The sequence below is a fragment of the Stigmatopora argus genome, chromosome 9 (assembly GCF_051989625.1).
Source record: "Stigmatopora argus isolate UIUO_Sarg chromosome 9, RoL_Sarg_1.0, whole genome shotgun sequence".
Classification (NCBI taxonomy): domain Eukaryota; kingdom Metazoa; phylum Chordata; class Actinopteri; order Syngnathiformes; family Syngnathidae; genus Stigmatopora; species Stigmatopora argus.
Genome location: NC_135395.1, coordinates 303654 through 325256, shown reverse-complemented (window position 1 = coordinate 325256; position 21603 = coordinate 303654). Strand labels below are relative to the sequence as shown.

The 21603-nt window shown below is 41.8% G+C and overlaps 1 protein-coding gene across 3 annotated transcripts in view; it reads right to left on the bottom strand.

The window, feature by feature from the left end:
• Positions 1-21603, bottom strand: part of trappc11 (trafficking protein particle complex subunit 11) — a 148691-nt gene that overhangs the window by 102272 nt on the left and 24816 nt on the right. For all 3 annotated transcript variants that reach the window (XM_077608649.1, XM_077608650.1, XM_077608651.1), the window contains exons 6-10: positions 20973-21072; positions 12293-12366; positions 12131-12227; positions 8870-9003; positions 5325-5466 (exon numbers count right to left, since the gene is read on the bottom strand). In XM_077608649.1, coding sequence (XP_077464775.1) covers positions 5325-5466; positions 8870-9003; positions 12131-12227; positions 12293-12366; positions 20973-21072 — 547 coding nt within the window. The remainder of the gene's footprint in view (positions 1-5324; positions 5467-8869; positions 9004-12130; positions 12228-12292; positions 12367-20972; positions 21073-21603) is intronic.

The window sequence follows — 21603 nt, the reverse complement described above, 5'->3', positions numbered from 1 at the left end:
GTAGCCATCCACAAGCTTCTGGCAAGCTTCTGGTTGAATCTTTGACCACTCCTCTTGACAGAATTGGTGCAGTTCAGTTAAATTTGATGGCTTTCTGACATGGACTTGTTTCTTCAGCATTGTCCACAAGTTCTCAATGGGGTTTAAGTCTGGACTTTGGGAAGGCCATTCGAAAACCTTAATTCTAGCCTGATTTAGCCATTCCTTTAACACTTTTGATGTGTGTTTGGGGTGATTGTCCTGTTGGGACACCCAACTGCGCCCAAGAGCCAATCTTCGGGCTGATGACTTTAGGTTATCTTGAAGAATTTAAAGGTAATCCTCCTTCTTCATTATCCCATTTACTCTCTGTAAAGCACGAGTTCCATTGGTAGCAAAACAGCCCCACAGCATAATACTACCACCACCGTGCTTGACGGTAGGCATGGTGTACTTGGGGTTAAAGGCCTCACCTTTTCTCCTCCAAACATATTGCTGGGCATTGTGGCCAAAGAGCTCGATTTTTGTTCCGTCTGACCAAAGAAATTTCCTCCAAAAGGTCTTATCTTTGTCCATGTAGCAGCAAACTTCAGTTGAGCCGTAAGGTGCCGCTTTTGGAGCAAGGGCTTCCTTCTTGCACGGCAGCCTCTCAGTCCATGGAGACGCAAAACACGCTTGACTGTGGACACTGACACCTGTGTTCCAGCAGCTTGTAATTCTTGGCAGATCTGCTTTTTGGTGATTCCCGGTTGAATCTTCACCCTCTTGACCAATTTTCTCTCAGCAGCAGGTGATAGCTTGCGTTTTCTTCCTGATCGTGGCAGTGACAAAACAGTGCCCAATTTTCTCTCAGCAGAAGGTGATAGCTTGCGTTTTCTTCCTGATCGTCGCAGTGACAAAACAGTGCCATGCACTTTATACTTACAAACAATTGTTTGCACCGTTGCTCTTGGGACCTGCAGCTGCTTTGAAATGGCTCCAAGTGACTTTCCTGACTTGTTCAAGTCAGGGATTCGCTTTTTCAGATCCATGCTGAGCTCATTTGACTTTCCCATTGGAGCGTTTGGATCCAATGAGCCCTATTTAAATGGCCTCTGAGACGTCACCAGCTGTAATCACTCATAATCACTCACAAGAAGTTAAGAGGCCATGCTAAGAAGCTCACTTCACTGACACAACTTTCTAAGTCACCAAAATTGCTAATTCGTGTTGCTGTGTATATTTTTGACCCAGCAGATTTGATCACTTTTTCTGTTAACCAATAATAGTCATAAAAGAACCAAACTTCATGAATGTTTTTTGTGACAAAGAAGTATCTGTTCCAATCACTCTAGAGAAAAATCAGAGTTGTAGAAATAACTGGAAACTCAAGAGAACCATGACATTATGTTCTTCACAAGTGTAAGTAAACTTTTGACCACAACTGTATACTCCTCCCGCCATTCGCAGTGACTAAAAAAAAAATGCAACGCTCCACCCAGGGCTCGTAGAGACATTACACGAGGGAGTTTCGACCAGAGATACAGTGCCCATCATTTTCTTATAAGCAGCCTCTCGCATCCGCTGTATGCTCATATATCAAAATTTGTTTCGTATCTCAAGCTAAATATTTGCTCAAAATGTTACTCGTATCTCAAGCTAAATATTTGCTCAAAATTTTACTCGTATCTCAAGCTAAATATTTGCTCAATTTGACTCGTATCCCAAATTGCTCATTTATCGAGGTACTATTGTATACATACATAAATATACATATATATATATATATATATATATATATATGTGTATGTATGTATGTATGTATGCATGTATGCATGCATGTATGTATGTATGCATGCATGCATGTATGTATGTATACATACATACATACATACATATATACATACACACACATACATACATATACAGACGCTCCCCTACTTACGAACGCAATTGGTTCCGAGCGATTGTTCATAAGTTGAATTTGTTTGTAAGTTGATTCAGTGCTATATTTTGTATTATAATTTATGTTTAAGGCCAATATAAGTATATTGAAGGTTTATACAAGTGCATTTGTATGTTTAAGGCTTGTATAAGTAACACGCATTGGTTTGTACTGAAAAAAAACATTTAATAAAATGGAGAGAATATGTACAGTACTGTAGAGAGAGATTTATGTATTAGAAACTGGCCAAAAGAAGCGACCTAATGACGATTGCACAGTTTTCTTCTTTTTTTCATCATAAATGATGAGGTAGCACTGTATGGCATCATTCAATTGATTTGCAAACTTTGTGCAACGTTCAATATTTGGGTCCTGCTGCTCGATCTTTCTGTTTATAAATGGTACTGAATGTGCAACGCTCACCACTCTCACGCGCATCAAGCTTCGTTATTATTGCCACTCGTTTCAAATGAAATGGCTTGCCTCTTCCTTGCAACTCCCTCAATAGAAGCCTTTAGCTTTTTACCAACCATATTCAATATTGGATGCATGAGATATTTAATGATACAAATGAAAACGGTTCTTTGCACACTGGAGATACATTCACGCACTTCCGCATTGCAACGAAGAAGAAGGTAGATGCTGGGTGAGCTGAGCTCTCACAGCGCCAGGCGTCGGTATTAGCGGCGGAAAGAAGTACTACTCCAAAAAAGGGGCGAAATACAAAATTGGACTTGCGAACATTTTTGGACTTAAACGCAATTTGCAGACATGTTCGTATGTACCGTTGTTCGTAAGTTGAATGTTCGTAAGTAGGGGAGCGTCTGTACATACATACATACATATACATTTTTATATATATATATATATATGTCGATTTTCTCGTAAACTAAAAACGAACGTTTTGCATTGAAATGAACTAAAAACATTCGTTCCAACCCTGTGAAAAAACACCAAAAACATGATATTGGATTGGAAAAAATGCTTTATTTGTTCTAATTCGCCATCTATTAACAAAGTATCAAATAACTAGTGGTTTAATAGTATACTAAAATGTGTTTAATAGAACTAAAATTAGACGGATTTCGCGGAGGGTAGAGAGAGAGGGACAGAGAGGCGGGGAGACTTTTTGCACGGCAACGCTGGTAAGATAACATAAACACATTTAAATGAACTTGGATTACGATGCAGACACTCAAAAATAAATTTAATATAACCTTACACTAAAGTTAATTCTAATTTATTTTTATATTTTTATACCTTTCTTCTCCCGGCCGGGTTGGCTCTGTTTGCCCCGCCTCCACCCTGAGTTTCAGATGCAACCTATCGATGGTAGTTTGCTTTTGTATTCCCTTCAAAATATTCAGAAAATTATGCACACAAATGTCCTCACAATAGGATAACGCACGACCACTTGCCAACGAGTAGTATATATATAACTCTCGTATTAACGATCGCCTCGCCATTCGCAATGATTAACGGGAAAAAAAATAACGCTCCGCCCAGTGCTCGCAGAGACATTACAAACAGGGAGTTGCGACCAGAGACACGAGGGAGTTGCGGGGAGAGAGACAGTGCCCATGATGTTCTTATGAGCAGCATCTCGCGTCCGCTGTCTGCTCGTATATCAAAATTTGTCTCGTATCGCAAGATAAATATTTGGCCAAAATTTTACTCGTATCTCGAATTTATCGTATGTCGGGCCACTCGTATGTCGAGGTACCACTGTACATATATACATATACGTATATATGTACATACAGTGGTACATCGAGATATGGGCTTAGTGCGTTCCGGGAGTGAGCTAGTATGTCGATTTTCTCGTAACTCAAACGAGCGTTTTTTTTTAGAAATGAACTAAAAACAAATTAATTCATTCCTACCCTCTGAAAAACAGGATACATTGGTACCTCGACATACGAGTGTCCCGACATACGAGCAATTTCAGATACGAGTAAAATTTTGAGCAAATATTTATCTTGAGATACGAGACAAATTTTGATATACGAGCAGACAGCGGACGCGAAAGGCTGCTCATAAGAACATCATGGGCACTGTCTCTTTCCCCGCAACTCCCTCGTGTAATGTCTCTGGTTGCAAATCCCTCGTGTAATGTCTGCGAGCACTGGGCGGAGCGTTGCATTTTTTCCCCGTTAGTCAGTGCGAATGGCGTATATACTACTTCTCTTTGGCAAGTGGTCGTGGGTTATCCTATTGTGAGGACATTTGTGTGCATTGTTTTGGGAATATTTTGAAGGGAATACAAAAACAAACAATCGATAGGTTGCATGTGAAAGTCAGGGTGGAGGCGGGGCAAATAGAGCCAACCCGGCCGGGAGAGGAAAGATATCCAACTTTAAATCAAAATTAGAATTAAATTTAGTGTAAGGTTAGATTAAATTCATTTTTGAGTGTGTCTGCATCGTTATCCAAGTTCATTTAAATTTGTTTATGTTATGTTTTGAGCGCGTTGCCGTGCAGTCAGGGTGGAGGCGGGGCAAATAAAGCCAAGCCGGGAGAAGAAAGGTATCAAAATTTAAATCAAAATTAGAATTAAATTTAGTGTAAGGTTAGATTAAATTTATTTTTGATTGTCTGCGTCGTAATCCAAGTTCATTTAAATTTGTTTATGTTATGTTACGAGCGCGTTGCCGTGCAAAAAGCCCTCCCCTCTCTGTCCGTCTCTCTCCCCCCTGCGAAATCTGTATAATTTTAGTACTATTAAACACATTTTAGTAATATTAAACAACTAGTTATTTGTTACATTGTTAATAGATGGCAAATTGGAACAAATAAAAATGTTTTTCCAATCATATATCCTGTTTTGGGTATTTTTTCAGAGGGTTGGAACGAATTAATTTGTTTTTAGTTCATTTATATTGGAAACGTTCGTATGAGTTACGAGGTACTCGGACGTTTCCTCGAAAGACATTCGGCAGACGTTCGGCAGACGCGTGTCTTTCGACAAAACGTCCAAGTACCTCGTAACTCAAACGAACGTTTCCCATAGAAATGAACTAAAAACAAATTAATTCATTCCAACTCTCTGAAAAAACACCCAAAACAGGATATTGGATTGGAAAAACATTTTTATTTGTTCCAATTTGCCACACACATACACATACATTTCATACGTACATACATGCATACGTACACCCATACCTAGGGGCAATTTTACGTATATAAGTACATACATACGTATGTACGGTATGGGTGTGAGTGTGCATGGTTGTCCGTCTCCTTGTGCCCTGCGATCGGCTGGGCACCGATTCAGGGTGCCCCCTGCCTCTGGCCCGGAGTCAGCTGGGATAGGCTCCAGCACCCCCCGTGACCTTAATGAGGCTAAAGAAAATGAGATGAGATGAGACGTACACATACATATTACATGAGATTTTTTGGTTCGCTACTAGTACAAATTTACCTGACAAAGCTGATGTGCAAGCCGCTTTCTTTCCTGGTTGTAATAAGCAGCCTGCTGGAAGTAGAAACCTGGGTTCTGTGTCTGTATAGCTGGTAGACCTGATTTTATTGCATCGTCAAATAGCTCGCCAAAAGATTGAAATCTGAGAACACAAAAACTGTGTCACTTTGCAGCTCTGCATCCATGGACTGACGACATTCTGCAATTTTCATCTCACTCGCTTCCATTTTTGGGGGGTAATGTTAGCCAGATATCTATGAATAGTGGGTGGAAATAATATCTAAAACCAAGTATTCATGTTTAGGATGGAAGCATTTAATCGTGTCCAGTGGGAAGAGGTGAGTCTGTTTTTCTTGAGCAGGTATAAAAAACTTAAAAGCTGACTCCTGCTCCAGTGGCAGAGAAGCTAAACAACTTTTTTTCCCGCTCTTAGTCCCAAGCCCATTACCCAGTCACACCACCTCAACCTCCAATACATCACACACCAACCTCTGGAAAAGGCTTCACCACACTCTCAGTGGAGGTAGTGGATATGAGATGTGTGCTCCGTGCAGTCAACCCCAGGAAGGCCACATGACCAGATGGAATACCAGGCAAAGTACTTAAGGCCTGTGCTGACCAACTACCACCATTCTTCACAGACATGTTCAACCTGTCAGTAGAACAAGCCACCATCCCAGCCTGCCTAAAATCAACAACCATCATCTCAGTACCCAAGAACTTATTTGTGCATTTCCCTACTAATTTATGTTGTTGACTACTTATTTTGTTGAGTACTTTTCTACTTATTTATTGATTATTTGGCTGTTTGGTTGTTGTTAATTCCGCACTTTGTGGTGAAGATTTAAATCAGATTATATAATAAAGACAATAAAAGCATTCAATTAAATTAAAATTATTTGGCCAAACCACAAATGCTAATAGGAGGGGCTATAAAATAGACGGAGATGAAGACCAAAGCCCCCTGTTTACAGATGTTAGGATTATTAGTTTTACATTATTATATATTTGCCTGCAATGAAGAATGCTTTGCTTTACTATTAAACGTTGATCATTCTCATTAGAGGATTATTAGGTTCACATGATTATATATTTGCTTGCAACGAAGTAAATGCTTTGCTCCTTAGAACCTTAATTAGACTAAACACCATAACACCTTGGACCTTGGACTGCTTGGAGTGGACTAAACAAAGAAGATTCAAAACACCTTGAGCTGCACATGACTTTAAAACCTTCATTTGTTTTGACTATTTGACGTCTCACTTCTGTTTCCCACCCATCCCTTGAGAGTTTAGACGTCCATTGTAACTAGGGTCCTTGAAGTTAGTAACCAAGAAAAGAAGTGTGTGAGGCCAGAACATAGCAGGAACTCGGCATGACCAGTTCTGTTCTCCTTGCAAGAAGAAATCAAGAAGATTGTATTTTCTCTTTTTTTTTCATGCATTTGGGAATGCCTATTGGTGAACCCATCAACAGAAAACCTCAAATGAGGAAGCACGATGCTCCCTTTTCATCTGAGAAGAATGCACATAGGAGAAACATAAATCCCCCACACCTCATGGATGATGAACACAAGAGAATGGACTGCTGACCAATCAGTGAAAGACAACTCTTTGCTTTGTTTTCAGCCTGTTTAATAATGCTTACAAGACTGGGCGTCTTGGTGATTCTATTACATCTCTGCTAAGGCTGAGATGTTAATGGACTCCCGCAGCCCATTCTTTGTGACTCCTTTGTCAAGTTAATAAATCCTTTGACTGAGAAAAGGGGTGTTCAAACTTTTATGCTCCAAGGTCTACTTTTCAAGGAGTTAACCTTCCACAATCTACATTTTTTATAGGCCACTGACAAAGCTCAGCAATTATGTATTGATATACCTCACATTAGACCAGTGGTTCTTAACCAGGGTTTGATTGAACCCTAGGGGTTCGGTGAGTCAGTCTCAGGGGTTCGGTGGAGTCTCTGCCACGGAGGTCAAGAAACATTGACTCATCATGATAACATGCCCCGCTTGACCATCTCTGGCTGCAGATGATCACGGGACATTGCTTGGCCAATCAGTGCCGCAAGGAATTTATATATCTTGAATTTGAAAAAATCATATTTCATTTATAATCCTTATAAAGCGTGATTTATGGGTGCGTAAGTGTGTGTGTGTGTGTGTGTATGCTAAGATTCTCTTGCTACGTTTGTCCAAACCGTGCAACGTAGAGAGTTGACATTTTATGGTGGCCAGAAACGGTTGTCGGATCCTAATAGATGAGTGATTGAATTTCTTCCCCTTCTCTAAGTGTGTAAACTCAATCTTTTATTTGTTAAACACCCATTTTTCAAAATAGATTTTTTTTAATAGCGCAACAATTGTCTTTTGGTGCTAAACAAGCAGCTGCTTGTTTTACACTAAAGTAGGGTTCGGTGAATGCGCATATTAAACCGGTGGGGTACGGGGAATGCACATTTGAAACCGGTGGGGTTTGGTAGCTTCTACAAGGTTAAAAACCACTGCATTAGACGCTATCAACATGTATGGGAGCGGTAGGGGAGGGGTTGAAAATCGACTTTCGATTCATGCTAAAGCTTAATGCGGACATGCCAAATTCATAAGAACCTAGCTAAGAAAACTGAGAGGGGATGGCTCAAAATGTTATTGTCATGCAATCTACCAATAGTACCTTAGCGATGTACCACTAATTCCTTGGCAATCTATCGGTAATGGGCTCCCCTGGCTTAGAACAAGTGGCTTTTTTGGGGAATGAACATGCATGCTACCTTGAGGAATAAGGAGTTAAAAAGTGATTTAAAAACCAGGGTTCCAAGAATAGTATGCTCTATCTAGCAGTGCATTATCTTCATAGACCCAGCGGTACACGGTCGATTGGTCGCCAGTCTTTTGGCCGCCGGTCATTTGGTCGCCGGTCATTTGGTCGCCGATCTTTTGGTCGAAGGTAAGTGATAATTACCATTTAAATCGTTGCTCAAATTCCCTAAATACAAACTGCGAATTACTATTTAGTCATACTTAATGCCCTAGTAATTATTAGGCTAAAGAAAAGCTCCAAATTTCCTGGACTTTTATTGTTTTTTGTTGGAGAACTTGTTAAGACCCTGACTGACGTAGCTTCTTAAAGGGAAACGCATGTACATACAAACTCTTATACACTCACACGTCGGCTCAGTGAAACTGCTCATGGCCATTGTTGGCTTTTATTGATGCGTAGACCGTGTTGTTTTACCTTGTTTTGTCGCCGGTCTTTTGGTCGTCGGTCTTTTGGTCGCCCGTTGTCGCGGTCGGGGCGACCAAAAGACGGCGACCAAAAGACCGGCGACCAAAAGACCGGCGACCAAAAGACCGGCGACCAAAAGACCGGCGACCAAAAGACCGGCGACCAAAAGACCGGCGACCAAAAGACCGGCGACCAATCGACCGCACACGGACCCAGCAATCTGTTGTGAGCCACACGATAGTTTGGTATAGGCGAATGGAGAAGTTAATTTCCTTCAAATTCTTATGGTGCAATATGTTTGTGTGTTTCTGTATAACTCACTGTTTTGCCATCCATGCAGCATGCTCAAAACCGAGTTCAGCATTTCCAATCTTCTTCTTACAAAGATCAATGTGCTTTCTGAACTGGGAAATAGCATCAAGAGGAGTATTGTGTTGGAAACAAAGTCGACAAACCTAAAAATGAAGAAACACTAATAATTATTTGCATACCTTACCTATGTTTACCTGTGACATAAGCCTTTAACCAGTATTTCTACTTCACATATACAGTGGAACCTCGAGATACGAGCTTAATTCATTCCGGGACTGAGCTCGTATGTCGATTTTCTCTTAACTCAAATGAAAGTTTCCGATTGAAATCAACTAAAAACAAATGAATGTGTTTCAACCCTCTGCAAAAACACCAAAAACAGGATATTGGATTGGAAAAAATGTTTTATTTGTTCTAATTCGCCATATATTAACAAAGTAACACATAACTAGTGGTTTAATATTACTAAAATGTGTTTAATAGTACTAAAATTATACAGATTTCGAAGGGGGGGAGAGAGACGGACAGAGAAGGGGGGCTTTTAACACGGCAACACACTCGTTTCATAACATAATTTTTTTAAATGACCTTGGTTTATGATGCAGACACATTCAAAAATAAGTTTAATCGAACCTGACACTATACTTAATTCTAATTTTGTTTGACATTTTGATACCTTTCTTCTCCCGGGTTGGCTCTTTTTGCCCTGCCTCCACACTGACTTTCAGTCAATATCGAGAGTTGTTCGAGTTTGGATTGCCTTCAAAATATTCCCAAAATGATGCACACAAATGTCCTCACAATAGGATAACGCACGACCACTTGCCAATGAGAAGTAGCATATATAACTTTCGTATTAGCGATCGCCTCGCAATGACTAACGCAATGACTCCGCCCAGTGCTCGGAGAGACATTACAAAGAGGGAGTTGGGACCAGCGACATTACATGAGGGAATTGCGGGGACAGAGCCCATGATATTCTTATGAGCAGCATCTCGCGTCCGCTGTCTGCTCGTATGTAAAAAAATTGTTTTGTATCTCAAGATAAATATCTGCCCGAAATTTTACTCGTATCTCGAATTGCTCGTATGTCGGGCGACTCGTATGTCGAGGCACCACTTTACTTACATAGTTGATCTACTGTTGCTAAATTACTTTCAGAAAACACCTAACAACTGAAGGAATCAATGATGTTCGTTCAACATGAAAATTATTTGATTATAGGAATAATCAGGAGTACAGTGGTACCTCGACATACAAGTGCCTCGACATACGAGCAATTTGAGATACGAGTAAAATTTTGTCTGTCTGTCTGTGACTGTCTGTCTGTCTGTCTGTCTGTCTGTCTGTCTGTGACTGTCTGTCTGTCTGTCTGTCTGTGACTATCTGTCTGTCTGTCTGTGACTGTCTGTCTGTCTGTCTGTGACTGTCTGTCTGTGACTGTCTGTCTGTCTGTCTGTGACTGTCTGTCTGTGACTGTCTGTCTGTCTGTGACTGTCTGTCTGTCTGTGACTGTCTGTCTGTCTGTGACTGCCTGTCTGTCTGTGACTGCCTGTCTGTCTGTCTGTCTGTGACTGTCTGTCTGTCTGTGACTGCCTGTCTGTCTGTCTGTGACTGTCTGTCTGTCTGTCTGTGACTGTCTGTCTGTGACTGTCTGTCTGTCTGTCTGTGACTGTCTGTCTGTGACTGTCTGTCTGTCTGTCTGTGACTGTCTGTCTGTGACTGTCTGTCTGTCTGTGACTGTCTGTCTGTCTGTCTGTCTGTGACTGTCTGTCTGTCTGTGACTGTCTGTCTGTCTGTCTGTGACTGTCTGTCTGTCTGTCTGTGACTGTCTGTCTGTCTGTCTGTGACTGTCTGTCTGTCTGTCTGTGACTGTCTGTCTGTCTGTCTGTGACTGTCTGTCTGTCTGTGACTGTCTGTCTGTCTGCGTGTGTCTGTCTGTCTGCGTGTGTCTGTCTGTCTGTCTGCGTGTGTCTGTCTGTCTGTCTGCGTGTGTCTGTCTGTCTGTCTGCGTGTGTCTGTCTGTCTGTCTGCGTGTGTCTGTCTGTCTGCATGTGTCTGTCTGTCTGTCTGCGTGTGTCTGTCTGTGTCTGCGTGTGTCTGCGTGTGTCTGCGTGTGTCTGCGTGTGTCTGCGTGTGCCTGCGTGTGCCTGCGTGTGCCTGCGTGTGTCTTGCGTGTGTCTTGCGTGTGCCTGCGTGTGCCTGCGTGTGCCTGCGTGTGCCTGCGTGTGCCTGCGTGTGCCTGCGTGTGCCTGCGTGTGCCTGCGTGTGCCTGCGTGTGCCTGCGTGTGCCTGCGTGTGCCTGCGTGTGCCTGCGTGTGCCTGCGTGTGCCTGCGTGTGCCTGCGTGTGCCTGCGTGTGCCTGCGTGTGCCTGCGTGTGCCTGCGTGTGCCTGCGTGTGCCTGCGTGTGCCTGCGTGTGCCTGCGTGTGCCTGCGTGTGCCTGCGTGTGCCTGCGTGTGCCTGCGTGTGCCTGCGTGTGCCTGCGTGTGCCTGCGTGTGCCTGCGTGTGCCTGCGTCTGTCTGCGTCTGTCTGCGTCTGTCTGCGTCTGTCTGCGTCTGTCTGCGTCTGTCTGCGTCTGTCTGCGTCTGTCTGCGTCTGTCTGCGTCTGTCTGCGTCTGTCTGCGTCTGTCTGCGTCTGTCTGCGTCTGTCTGCGTCTGTCTGCGTCTGTCTGCGTCTGTCTGCGTCTGTCTGCGTCTGTCTGCGTCTGTCTGCGTCTGTCTGCGTCTGTCTGCGTCTGTCTGCGTCTGTCTGCGTCTGTCTGCGTCTGTCTGCGTCTGTCTGCGTCTGTCTGCGTCTGTCTGCGTCTGTCTGCGTCTGTCTGCGTCTGTCTGCGTCTGTCTGCGTCTGTCTGCGTCTGTCTGCGTCTGTCTGCGTCTGTCTGCGTCTGTCTGCGTCTGTCTGCGTCTGTCTGCGTCTGTCTGCGTCTGTCTGCGTCTGTCTGCGTCTGTCTGCGTCTGTCTCTGTCTGGTGTCACTTTAAAGATATCAAATTTTATCAAAAAATATTATTCGCCTAGGCCTACTTACTATATAGGCTTCATTGGCTTCCCATTCAACTTGGACCCACAAAAATGCTCAATGACTAATTTGAACCATTACAACTATAAACTATTCTGTTCATGAATACTAATAACTAAGTGACCATAAAATCAACATCTGTATGAAAGGATTCACACAACTTAACCAGAAACCCCAAAAATTTAAAAAAATAACATTTTCACATTATATCTTTTAATGAGTGTTTTGAAGAACTCCTTGAGCTCTTACTTTGTAGTTGAGGAATCCCGCCAAGGTTTTGATCTCCAACATATTTGACTCATGGGCTCGTAGCTCATGGACAAGACTATAGGCTGTTCTGTAGTACCTGCAGGCAAAGGAAGAAAAGATACAGTTACTCACAATGGAATCAGATACTCAATAATTACTTACTTTAATGCATTTTGGGAGTCTTGCTTCAACTCACTGAAGAAAGCAATTTTGAACTGGTGTCGCACAAACAGCAACTAGAAACGGAGTAGAAAATATGAGGAAAGAAGTACAGTGTGGTATATTCAAAGGAGTTCAGTGTTACAACATAGAAGAAAAAGCATTGCAAAAATGACATTAAAATTCACATACAAGGCCTGAAAGCAGGTCTTAATCTTATGCGACCACACAACTTGGTTGGGTACACAACTCGGGCGGGGTAGTGGCAGATCATAGTGGCATATGAAATATACTGGAACTGACCAAATATTGGGAAATTGACCAAATTTAGTGGAATCCACACTATGCAATATTATTGCCTCACAAAATAAGCCCTTTCCACCATAATTAATAGAACTAATGCTTTAGATTTGCTTGAGTCTAACAGGCCTAAATTGGCCATAGGGACCGGACCGGGGTAGAGAGTTTTGACTGTGCCGGTAGACTTTTTTCCAGCGAAGGTGCGCGCCTCGCTCTGGCTCTCTATTTTCCTCCACCAAACATTGACTTCCTGTGCGCTGATGACTAGTAGCAGGCCAGGCCATACAAGCAGAGACCACTAAGGGCGGAAGCATGCGAGGAGGGCAAGACAATTGTTTGGTTCCATTAACACCCGACCATTTGAGTCTGTAGCTGCCGTTCAAACAGCGATTGGATGGATGGAACAATGTGTGACGTGTCTCTGATGTTGCATGTCTAAAAACAGAGTACAGTAATCCCTCGGACTTCGCGGGAAATGTAGACCGGACATGGCCACGATAATCTAAAAAACGTGAAGGAGGATCACCCTTACTACAGTAATGACTGGAATATCACGGATAATGTGGACCAGAAATGACCGCGATAATCGAAAAACGGCGAAGTAGGATAACCCCTATTATTACTACCATACTACATGTTTTCGTGGCTACTATACAAAAATACAAGTACAATTATGAGAGAGGCCAGCTGCCGCACCGAAATTCTGAGCCGCCAATTGTATCTCCTCGACTGTAGATGTAAAAACAGATACTGGCAAGAGCAGTGAAACCAAAGCACACATTCCTGTTTTTTTTTTCTTTCTTTTTTTTAACAGGCGTTCAATGGCGCATTTTGTCTTGGAACATGGGTACACCATGTCCCATTTACCGGCCCCAGTTTCAGACCCTGCCCTGTAAGGTTCAAAGCAGGTAAAGTTAGCAAAGGCAATATTGGTGGAACAGGATGTTGTCTACTGCTTTCATAACAGGATGGATAAAACTTTCTGAATCAATGTTTTTTCAATAGTTAGACATAATTTTAAATAGTTACATTTCTACCAATTATCCACCTAAACATCACAACGTTAAAACAATTCATTGTTAATTTCAGACAATAATTGCCTGGTTTTTAGTTGCATGCATATCAAATCAATTTGGATAGATGTAAAAGGGTTGACAAGAGCAAAATAAACCCAAAGTCACTTCTGGTAAAGTTCAAAAGATGAGAAAAGAAAAGGTAAGAAATTAAATGAAGGTAGCCAACTTCACTAATCAGAATACTGAAAAAAATCAAGAAAAAATACATTTAATTTAATCCTCGGAAACATGTCATTGTAAACGTTTGACTTGAAATTGTGACAACCATGATATAAAAGAAAACAATCTCCATATTTATGGTCAAATTGTTCCTTGGAAAAATTTACTCATTAATAAAACATTTACAATACATGATATTGCCGTATCTAATTATAACAGTCAACTCATTAAACCAGAACAGAAACCATTTCAAATTGGCTTTCATTCCAAATCTCCAAATTTTACCACTTCCTACAATAGTTAAGACCAATTAACCATAATAAAAAATTGTTTACGTTCACAAAATTGTTCCCTCTTTGGTGAGTTATAAATTCAATTTTGCTATGGTTGATTTCCCTGGTGTTGATAAAGCATGTGGGATACTCACATTCAAATTCACATACATTAAATTATTTATTTTCCTCTTAGTCTAAATCTTAGCAAATAACTTTTCTCTTTTATCACCATTGAATTTGCAAGACTTTGTCAACATGTTTTCCAAAATTGCACTTTAAGGATATTCATCCTCTTTGTCCAATTTTTACCAAAAGTCCCTCTGTGGGTAATGAATTAATATCAATAACTAATTTGAACTTTAAAATCTACACCAACTCATCCTCCCAAGCCAAAATCTGGCCATTTATGACCCAGGCAAAGATTAAATTTGCATGGGCGCTGTGGGATGAAAACAAGGCTCTATTCCATTAAAACACCTTTTTTCCGTTTTTGTCCAAATAAATCCTGCATTCAAATGTACTAGTGCTTACTATATTAATATTAATTCATAACAATTTTGATAATAGACGTGCTTTTGTCAGTCTCCCAATATCAGGTCCCATTTATTCTCATCTCATCTCATTTTCTGAACCACTTTGTCCCCACTAGGGTCACGGGGTGTGCTGAAGTCTATCCCAGCTGACTTTGGGACAGAAGCGGGGGACACCCTGAATTGATGGCCAGCCAATTGCAGGGCACAAGGAGACAAAAACCATTCACACTCACACTCATACCTATGAGGAATTTAGAGTGTCCAATCAGCCGACCATGTATGTCTTTGGAATGTGGGAGGAAACTAGAGTACCCAGAGAAAACCCACGGAGGCCCGGGGAGAACATACAAACTCCACACAGGTTGACCGACCTGGATTTGAACCCAGGACTCCCAGCGTGAGGCCAATGCGTTAACCACTCACCCTCCGGGCCACCATTTGTATGGTGAACCAAATAAACTTTGTCGGAAAATTTAAACCCATTTGAAGAAAACATCTACAATAAATAGACAATACTTCTTCCCCTCACTGTCATTTAATTTGATAATATCCATACGGAGTCTTTGAAATTGATATATTTTAGGGGGATCGACCACACATTGGCTGTGTATTGCCCTGGGGAATGTGGAACACAGATCAAACAATCCCTTCCAAAAGATTTTTATGTTTAGAAAACAAATTTACCCAAAAGTTATATAGTGGCGCTGCATTCAGCCTAACACCCCCCTTGTTGAGATATGAGACTTACCATGAGTTAATATAGTAGCCCACCCAAGAAATCTTACCTACAAATTTGTTTTTCCCCCAATGCTCACAAAATCCCGAATTTCCAGAACAGCTTATTTGTTCATCCACACCCTAAGTTTCAATTTTGGACTTTGCTGCTGCATTTACATAAAAAATTCATTTGACGAAATATTTCTCCTAAAATTTGTCGATGCCATCCCTAAAAATGGCTATGATAGAACTCCAAGCGGGTTTTAACAAAAAATGGTGGGTATGGCCAAAAACAGAGGGATACATATAGCAGGTGGCCAGCATCATTGAAACACAAAGGGGTCACCAAATAATCAATTAAAGCAACATCTTGAGACAGACTGAAGATAAAGCACCCGAAAATAAATACCTAACAGAACTCATCCCTAACACAGATTCCTAAAGTACATTCATTTTTACACTAATAGATGGAGAAGGAATGGCTTGATCAGGGCCATCCCCCCTACTCCAATTAGTGAAATGGACTCCCCCAATTCCCTGAGGAACAAATAAAATACCTGTATTCACCCCGGGTCTCTTTTAATGGTGCACGCAGTCAAGAGACGGTAAGGAAATAGTACAGTGGTACCTCGACATACGAGGGTAAGCCGTTCCGAGACTGAGATCGTATGACGAGGTTCTCGTAACTCGAGCGGACGTTTCCCATTGAAATGAATAGAAAAAAAATTAATTTATTCCAGCCCTCTGAAAAAAAAAAAAAAACAGGATATTGGATTGGAAAAATGTTTTATTTCTTCTAATTCCCCATCTATTAACAAAGCAACACAACTAGTGGTTTAATAGAAATAAAGTGTTTAATCTAACTAAAATTGGGCGGATTTCGCCGAGGGGAGAGGGGCACAAAAGGGTCGGGGGGCTTCGGTTTTTTTTTCCCACACAACGCACTCGTAAACAGAACAAACACTCCACCCTCACGTTCGCTATCGATGGGCTGTTTGCTGTCGTACTATTCCCTTCAAAATATTCCGAAAATGATCCACACAAATGTCCTCACAATCGGATAACGCACGACAACTTGCCAACGAGCAGCAGTCTTTTATCAGCGATCGCTCCGCTGCTCATGGGAGCTTCGGGGGCGCTGGCTAGCAGCTCCTTTTAGCTTGTAGCATCTGTGGGCGCATCCCCTCGAACGGCGCCTATGATAGAGTTGCTACCGTGGTTGCTATTGCGGGGAGTTGCGAGCCAGTGCCCCTGATGTTCTTATGAGCAGCCAACGAGCAGCAGTCTTTTATCAGCGATCGCGCCGCTGCTCATGGGAGCTTCGGGGGCGCTGGCTAGCGGCTCCTTTTAGCTTGTAGCATCTGTGTTCGCATCCCCTCGAACGGCGCCTATGATAGAGTTGCTACCGGGGATGCTGTTGCGAGCCAGTGCCCCTGATGTTCTTATGAGCAGCCAACGAGAAGTAATATAATATTCCTCGTATTAGATAAAAATAACAGGAAATGCAGCAGCTGAGATTACCCACGTATTGATTGTGGGTAAAGTTTTATTCTGAGTGCCATTGCCTGTCGGCGTTGTGTGCACGAGTATACTTCATTACCTAGAAAGCCCTCTTTTCCCCGCGCATGCGCGTTGTGCGTTTCCTGGTCTGAATAACTCATCCGGTGCTCGTAGATATTGTTATACACGAAAGATATGTAAAAAAAATGCCATGGCAACCTGGCTTGGTCGCATCAGGAAATTTTGACCGCATCACGGGCGAATTATTCGATCGAAATTTCCCTCGTAAGACGAGCATTTTGTATGACGAGCGGTCGTATTACGAGCGGTCGTATGACGAGGTACCACTGTAGTATGTATTGAGTTATGTTAATTTGTTTCTATGCTAACCAAAAATAAATGCTAGATAACTTTGTCTGTCATGCGTCTTTATTTCTAAGTACAGACGCTCCCCTACTTACGAACATATGACTTACAAACAACGGTACATACGAACATGTCTGCAAATTGCGTTTATGTCGAAAAATGTTCGTAAGTTCGATTTTGTATTTTTTTCCGAGTAGTGCTTCTTTCCGCCGCTAATACCGAAGCCTGGCGCTGTGAGAGCTCAGCTCACCCAGCATCTACCTTCTTCTGTCCAATTCGTTGCAATGCGGAAGTGCGTGAACGCATCTCCAGTGCGCAAAGAACCTTTTTCATTTGTATCATTAAATATCTCGTGCATCCATTATTGAATATGGTTGGTAAAAAGCGAAAGACTTCTATTGAGGGAGGTGCAAGGAAGAGGCAAGCCATTTCATTTGAAACGAGTGGCAATAATAACGAAGCTTGATGCGCATGAGAGTGGTGAGCGTTGCACGGGTATACAACTTGAATCGTTCGACTGTCAGTACCATTTATAAACAGAAAGATCGAGCAGCAGGACCCAAATATTGAACGCTGCGCAAAGTTTGCAAATCAATTGAATGATGCCATACAGTGCTACCGCATCATTTATGATGAAAAAAAGAAGAAAACTGTGCAATCGTTGTTAGATCGCTTCTTTCGGCCAGTTTCTAATACATAAATCTCTCTCTCTCTCTCTCTATACAGTACTGTACATATTCTCTCCATTTTATTAAATGTTTTTTTAGTACAAACCAATGCTGGTTACTTATACAAGCCTTAAACATACAAATGCACTTATATAAACCTTCAATATACTTATATAGGCCTTAAACATAAATTATAATACAAAATATAGCACCGAATCAACTTACAAACAAATTCAACTTATGAACAATCGCTCGGAAACTAACTCGTTCGTAAGTAGGGGAGCGTCTGTACCAAATTTTTACGACTATAAGGCGCACATAAGTATGAAATTTTCTCCAAAATAGACAGGGCGCCTTATATTCCAGTGTGCTTTATATATGGACCAATACTAAAATTGTTATCACGATAAAATAAAATGAATCAGTTGATAGGGTACACCGACTCTACTATTTTCCCGTAGACAAAGTACTGCGCAGTGACTGCTGGGATATGTAGTAGTTCTTTTGTCAATACACCCAATGGATTGTGGCCTGTATACATCGACATCAATACAGCTTAACGAAGCATGTAAAGCACCGTTGGAAAAGTTACGCTTGCTACCAGCTAGCTACTATTTGCGAATGGATTATGGCCTGGAAATCGACATCAACACAGCTTTACGAACGGTGGCAGGCAGCGTCGGGCTAGTTACGCTAGCTACCAGCTAGCTACTGTTTGCAAATGGATTGTGGCCTGTATACATCGACATCAACACAGCATGACGAAGATTGGAAAGCACCGTTGGAAAAGTTACGCTAGCTACCAGCTAGCTACTTTTTGCGAATGGATTGTGGCCTGTATACATCGACATCAACACAGCATGACGAATCATGGAACGCACCATTGGAAAAGTCACGCTAGCTACCAGCTAGCTAGTATTTGAGAATGGATTGTGGCCGCCTGGACGAACGTATAAAACTCAGCGTTTTCGATGACTAATTTGGGCAATTGTTCAATTCGGACACAAAATTAGGACTTTGATGGATTTGTGGGTGATGATGACGTGAGTAAGTTGTAAAATGGCTGACTAAAGTACAACTAAACTCAGTTCTATATATAGTATATATATACACATACACACACATACAAACATATATATATATATACATACACATATACACATATATACATGTATTTATACATATATATACAGTGGTACCTCGTCATACGACCGCTCGTCATACAAAATTCTCGTCTTACGAGGGAAATTTCGATCGAATAATACGCCCGTCATGCGATCAAAATTTCGTGATGCGACCAAGCCATGTCTTTTTTGCATATCTTTCGTGTATAACAATATCTACGAGCAGGGAACGATTAATTCAGACGAGTTCCTCCTAGGACCAGGAAACGCACAACGCGCGGGCAAAAAGAGGGCTTTCTGGGTAATGAAGTATACTTGTGCACACAACACCCATAGGCAATGGCAACCTTTCTCAGAATAAAACTTCATTACCCACAATCAATACGTGGGTAAGCTCAACTATTGTATTTCCTGTTATTGTTTCTAAGAAAAGAAGCTCCCGCGATCGTTCTTTAAAGACTATTTCTCGTTGGCAAGTGGTCGTGCGTTATCCTATTGTGATGACATTTGTATGCGACATTATCGAAATATTTTGAAGGGTAGACAAAAACAAACAACTCTTGATGCGTTCGTTTTGAAGACTTCGGCGGAGCGGCCAGGTGGTGTCAACCCGTAGAACTACGTAAGGTAAAAAAGATTACAACAAATTTAGAATTTAGTTTTGTTTGAAGTTACATTAAACGTTGAGTGTCTGTATATAGTTATCCAAGTTAATTTAAATTTGTTTGTTCGTTTACGAGTGCATTGTTGCCGTGGATAAAGCCCCCCCGAACAGCCCCCCCCCTCCGCCTCTGTGTGTATGTCGTTCCCTTCCCCTCCGCGAAATGTGTCTAATTTTACTCCTATTAAACACATTATTACTATCAAACCACTCGTTATTTAGTACTTTGTCAATATATGGCAAATTATAAGAAATAAAACATTTTTTTCAATCCAATATCCTGTTTTTTGTGTTTTTTTCAGAGTTGGAACGAATTAATTTGTTTCCCATTCATTTCAATGGGAAACTTCCGCTCGAGTTACGAGAATCTTGTCATACGAGCTCAGTCCCGGAACGGATTAAGCTCGTATCTCGAGGTACCACTGTATATACATATAAATACATACACATAGATGTGCATGTATACATACGGTTGGTCTTAACATTCAGCCATTTGTTTTATTAAAGAGCCTGACAGCCGATGGGAGGAAGGACCTGCGGAATCGCTCCTTCCTGCAATGAGGGTGCAGCAGTCTATTGCTGAAAGAGCTTCGGAGGGACTCCACAAACTCATGCAGGGGGTGGGAGGTACTGTCCGTGATGGACATCATCCTGGTCAGAATCCTCCTCTCTCCCACTTCCTCCACAGAGTCCAAAGGACTGTCCAGAACAGAGCTGCCCCCCCTGACCAGCTTATTAAACCTGTTCGTGTCCCTCTCCATGGTCCCGCATCCCCAACAGACCACTGCATAAAACACTGCAGATACCAACACAGTGTTGTAAAAGGTCCTCAGCATTGTCCTGCACAGCCCAAATGACCGTAGTCTGCTCAGTAGGTAGAGGCGGCTCTGGCTCCTCTTGTACAGGGCATCTATGTTTGTGGACCAGTCTAGTTTGTTGTTGAGGTGAACACCCAGGTAGTTAAAATTCTCTACGATTTCAATGTCTGTACCTTGGATGTTCACCTGAGTGGTCTATTGAGGATTCCTCCGAAAATCGATCACCATTTTCTTTGTCTTACTGGCGTTGATGTAGAGATGGTTTTGCCTACACCAGTCAACAAAGGCTGTGATGACTCCCCTGTACTCTAGATTGTTCCTGTCCATCACTAGTCTGTATATGTTCATTAATATGTATATATTGTCCCTTTATGAAATAAACTTGGACAAGGCAGTATTAACCTGAATTCCCTCGGACTTCGAGGAACGTCGCAGAGATTCTGATTCAACAAGCCACGGAAGGACGGTTTCAGACATTTTACAAACCTGATGTGTAGTCTTGTTGAGAAACTCCTTATGTGATTTAACTCTACGGATTTCATTGTAGTAGTAGGTCTGAGCATGTTCATAAAAGGCATTCTCCAACCTAGGAGGGGGAAAAAAAAGAAAAAAAATCAAATTATTAAAAATGTTATTGAATAGGATATTCATTAATACAGAGTGAAGCAGTTCTTCAAAAAGGAGAGCTACTGTCATCAACTAATATCATTGATTCAGGACTGATGCTGATTACAGGAATACCGTGACATACGAGTGGTCCAACGTACGAGAAATTTGAGATACAAGGAAAATTCCGAGCAAATTTTTGCCCTGAAATACAAGACGGTTCCCGCATCACGCATACGTGTGTACGCACGCACACATGCGACATATAAAAGGTCCTCAGCAGTGTCCTTCACACTCCAAATGACGGTAGTCTCCTCAGTAGAGGCGGCTCTGGCCCTCTTGTACAGGGCATCTATGTTTGTGGACTAGTCTAGTTTGTTGTTGAGGTGAACACCCAGGTACTTAAAATTCTCCACAATTTAAATTTTACCCTGGATGTTCACCCGAGTGGTCTGTTGAGGATTCCTCCGAAAATCGATCACAATTTCTTTTGTCTTACTGGCGTTGATGT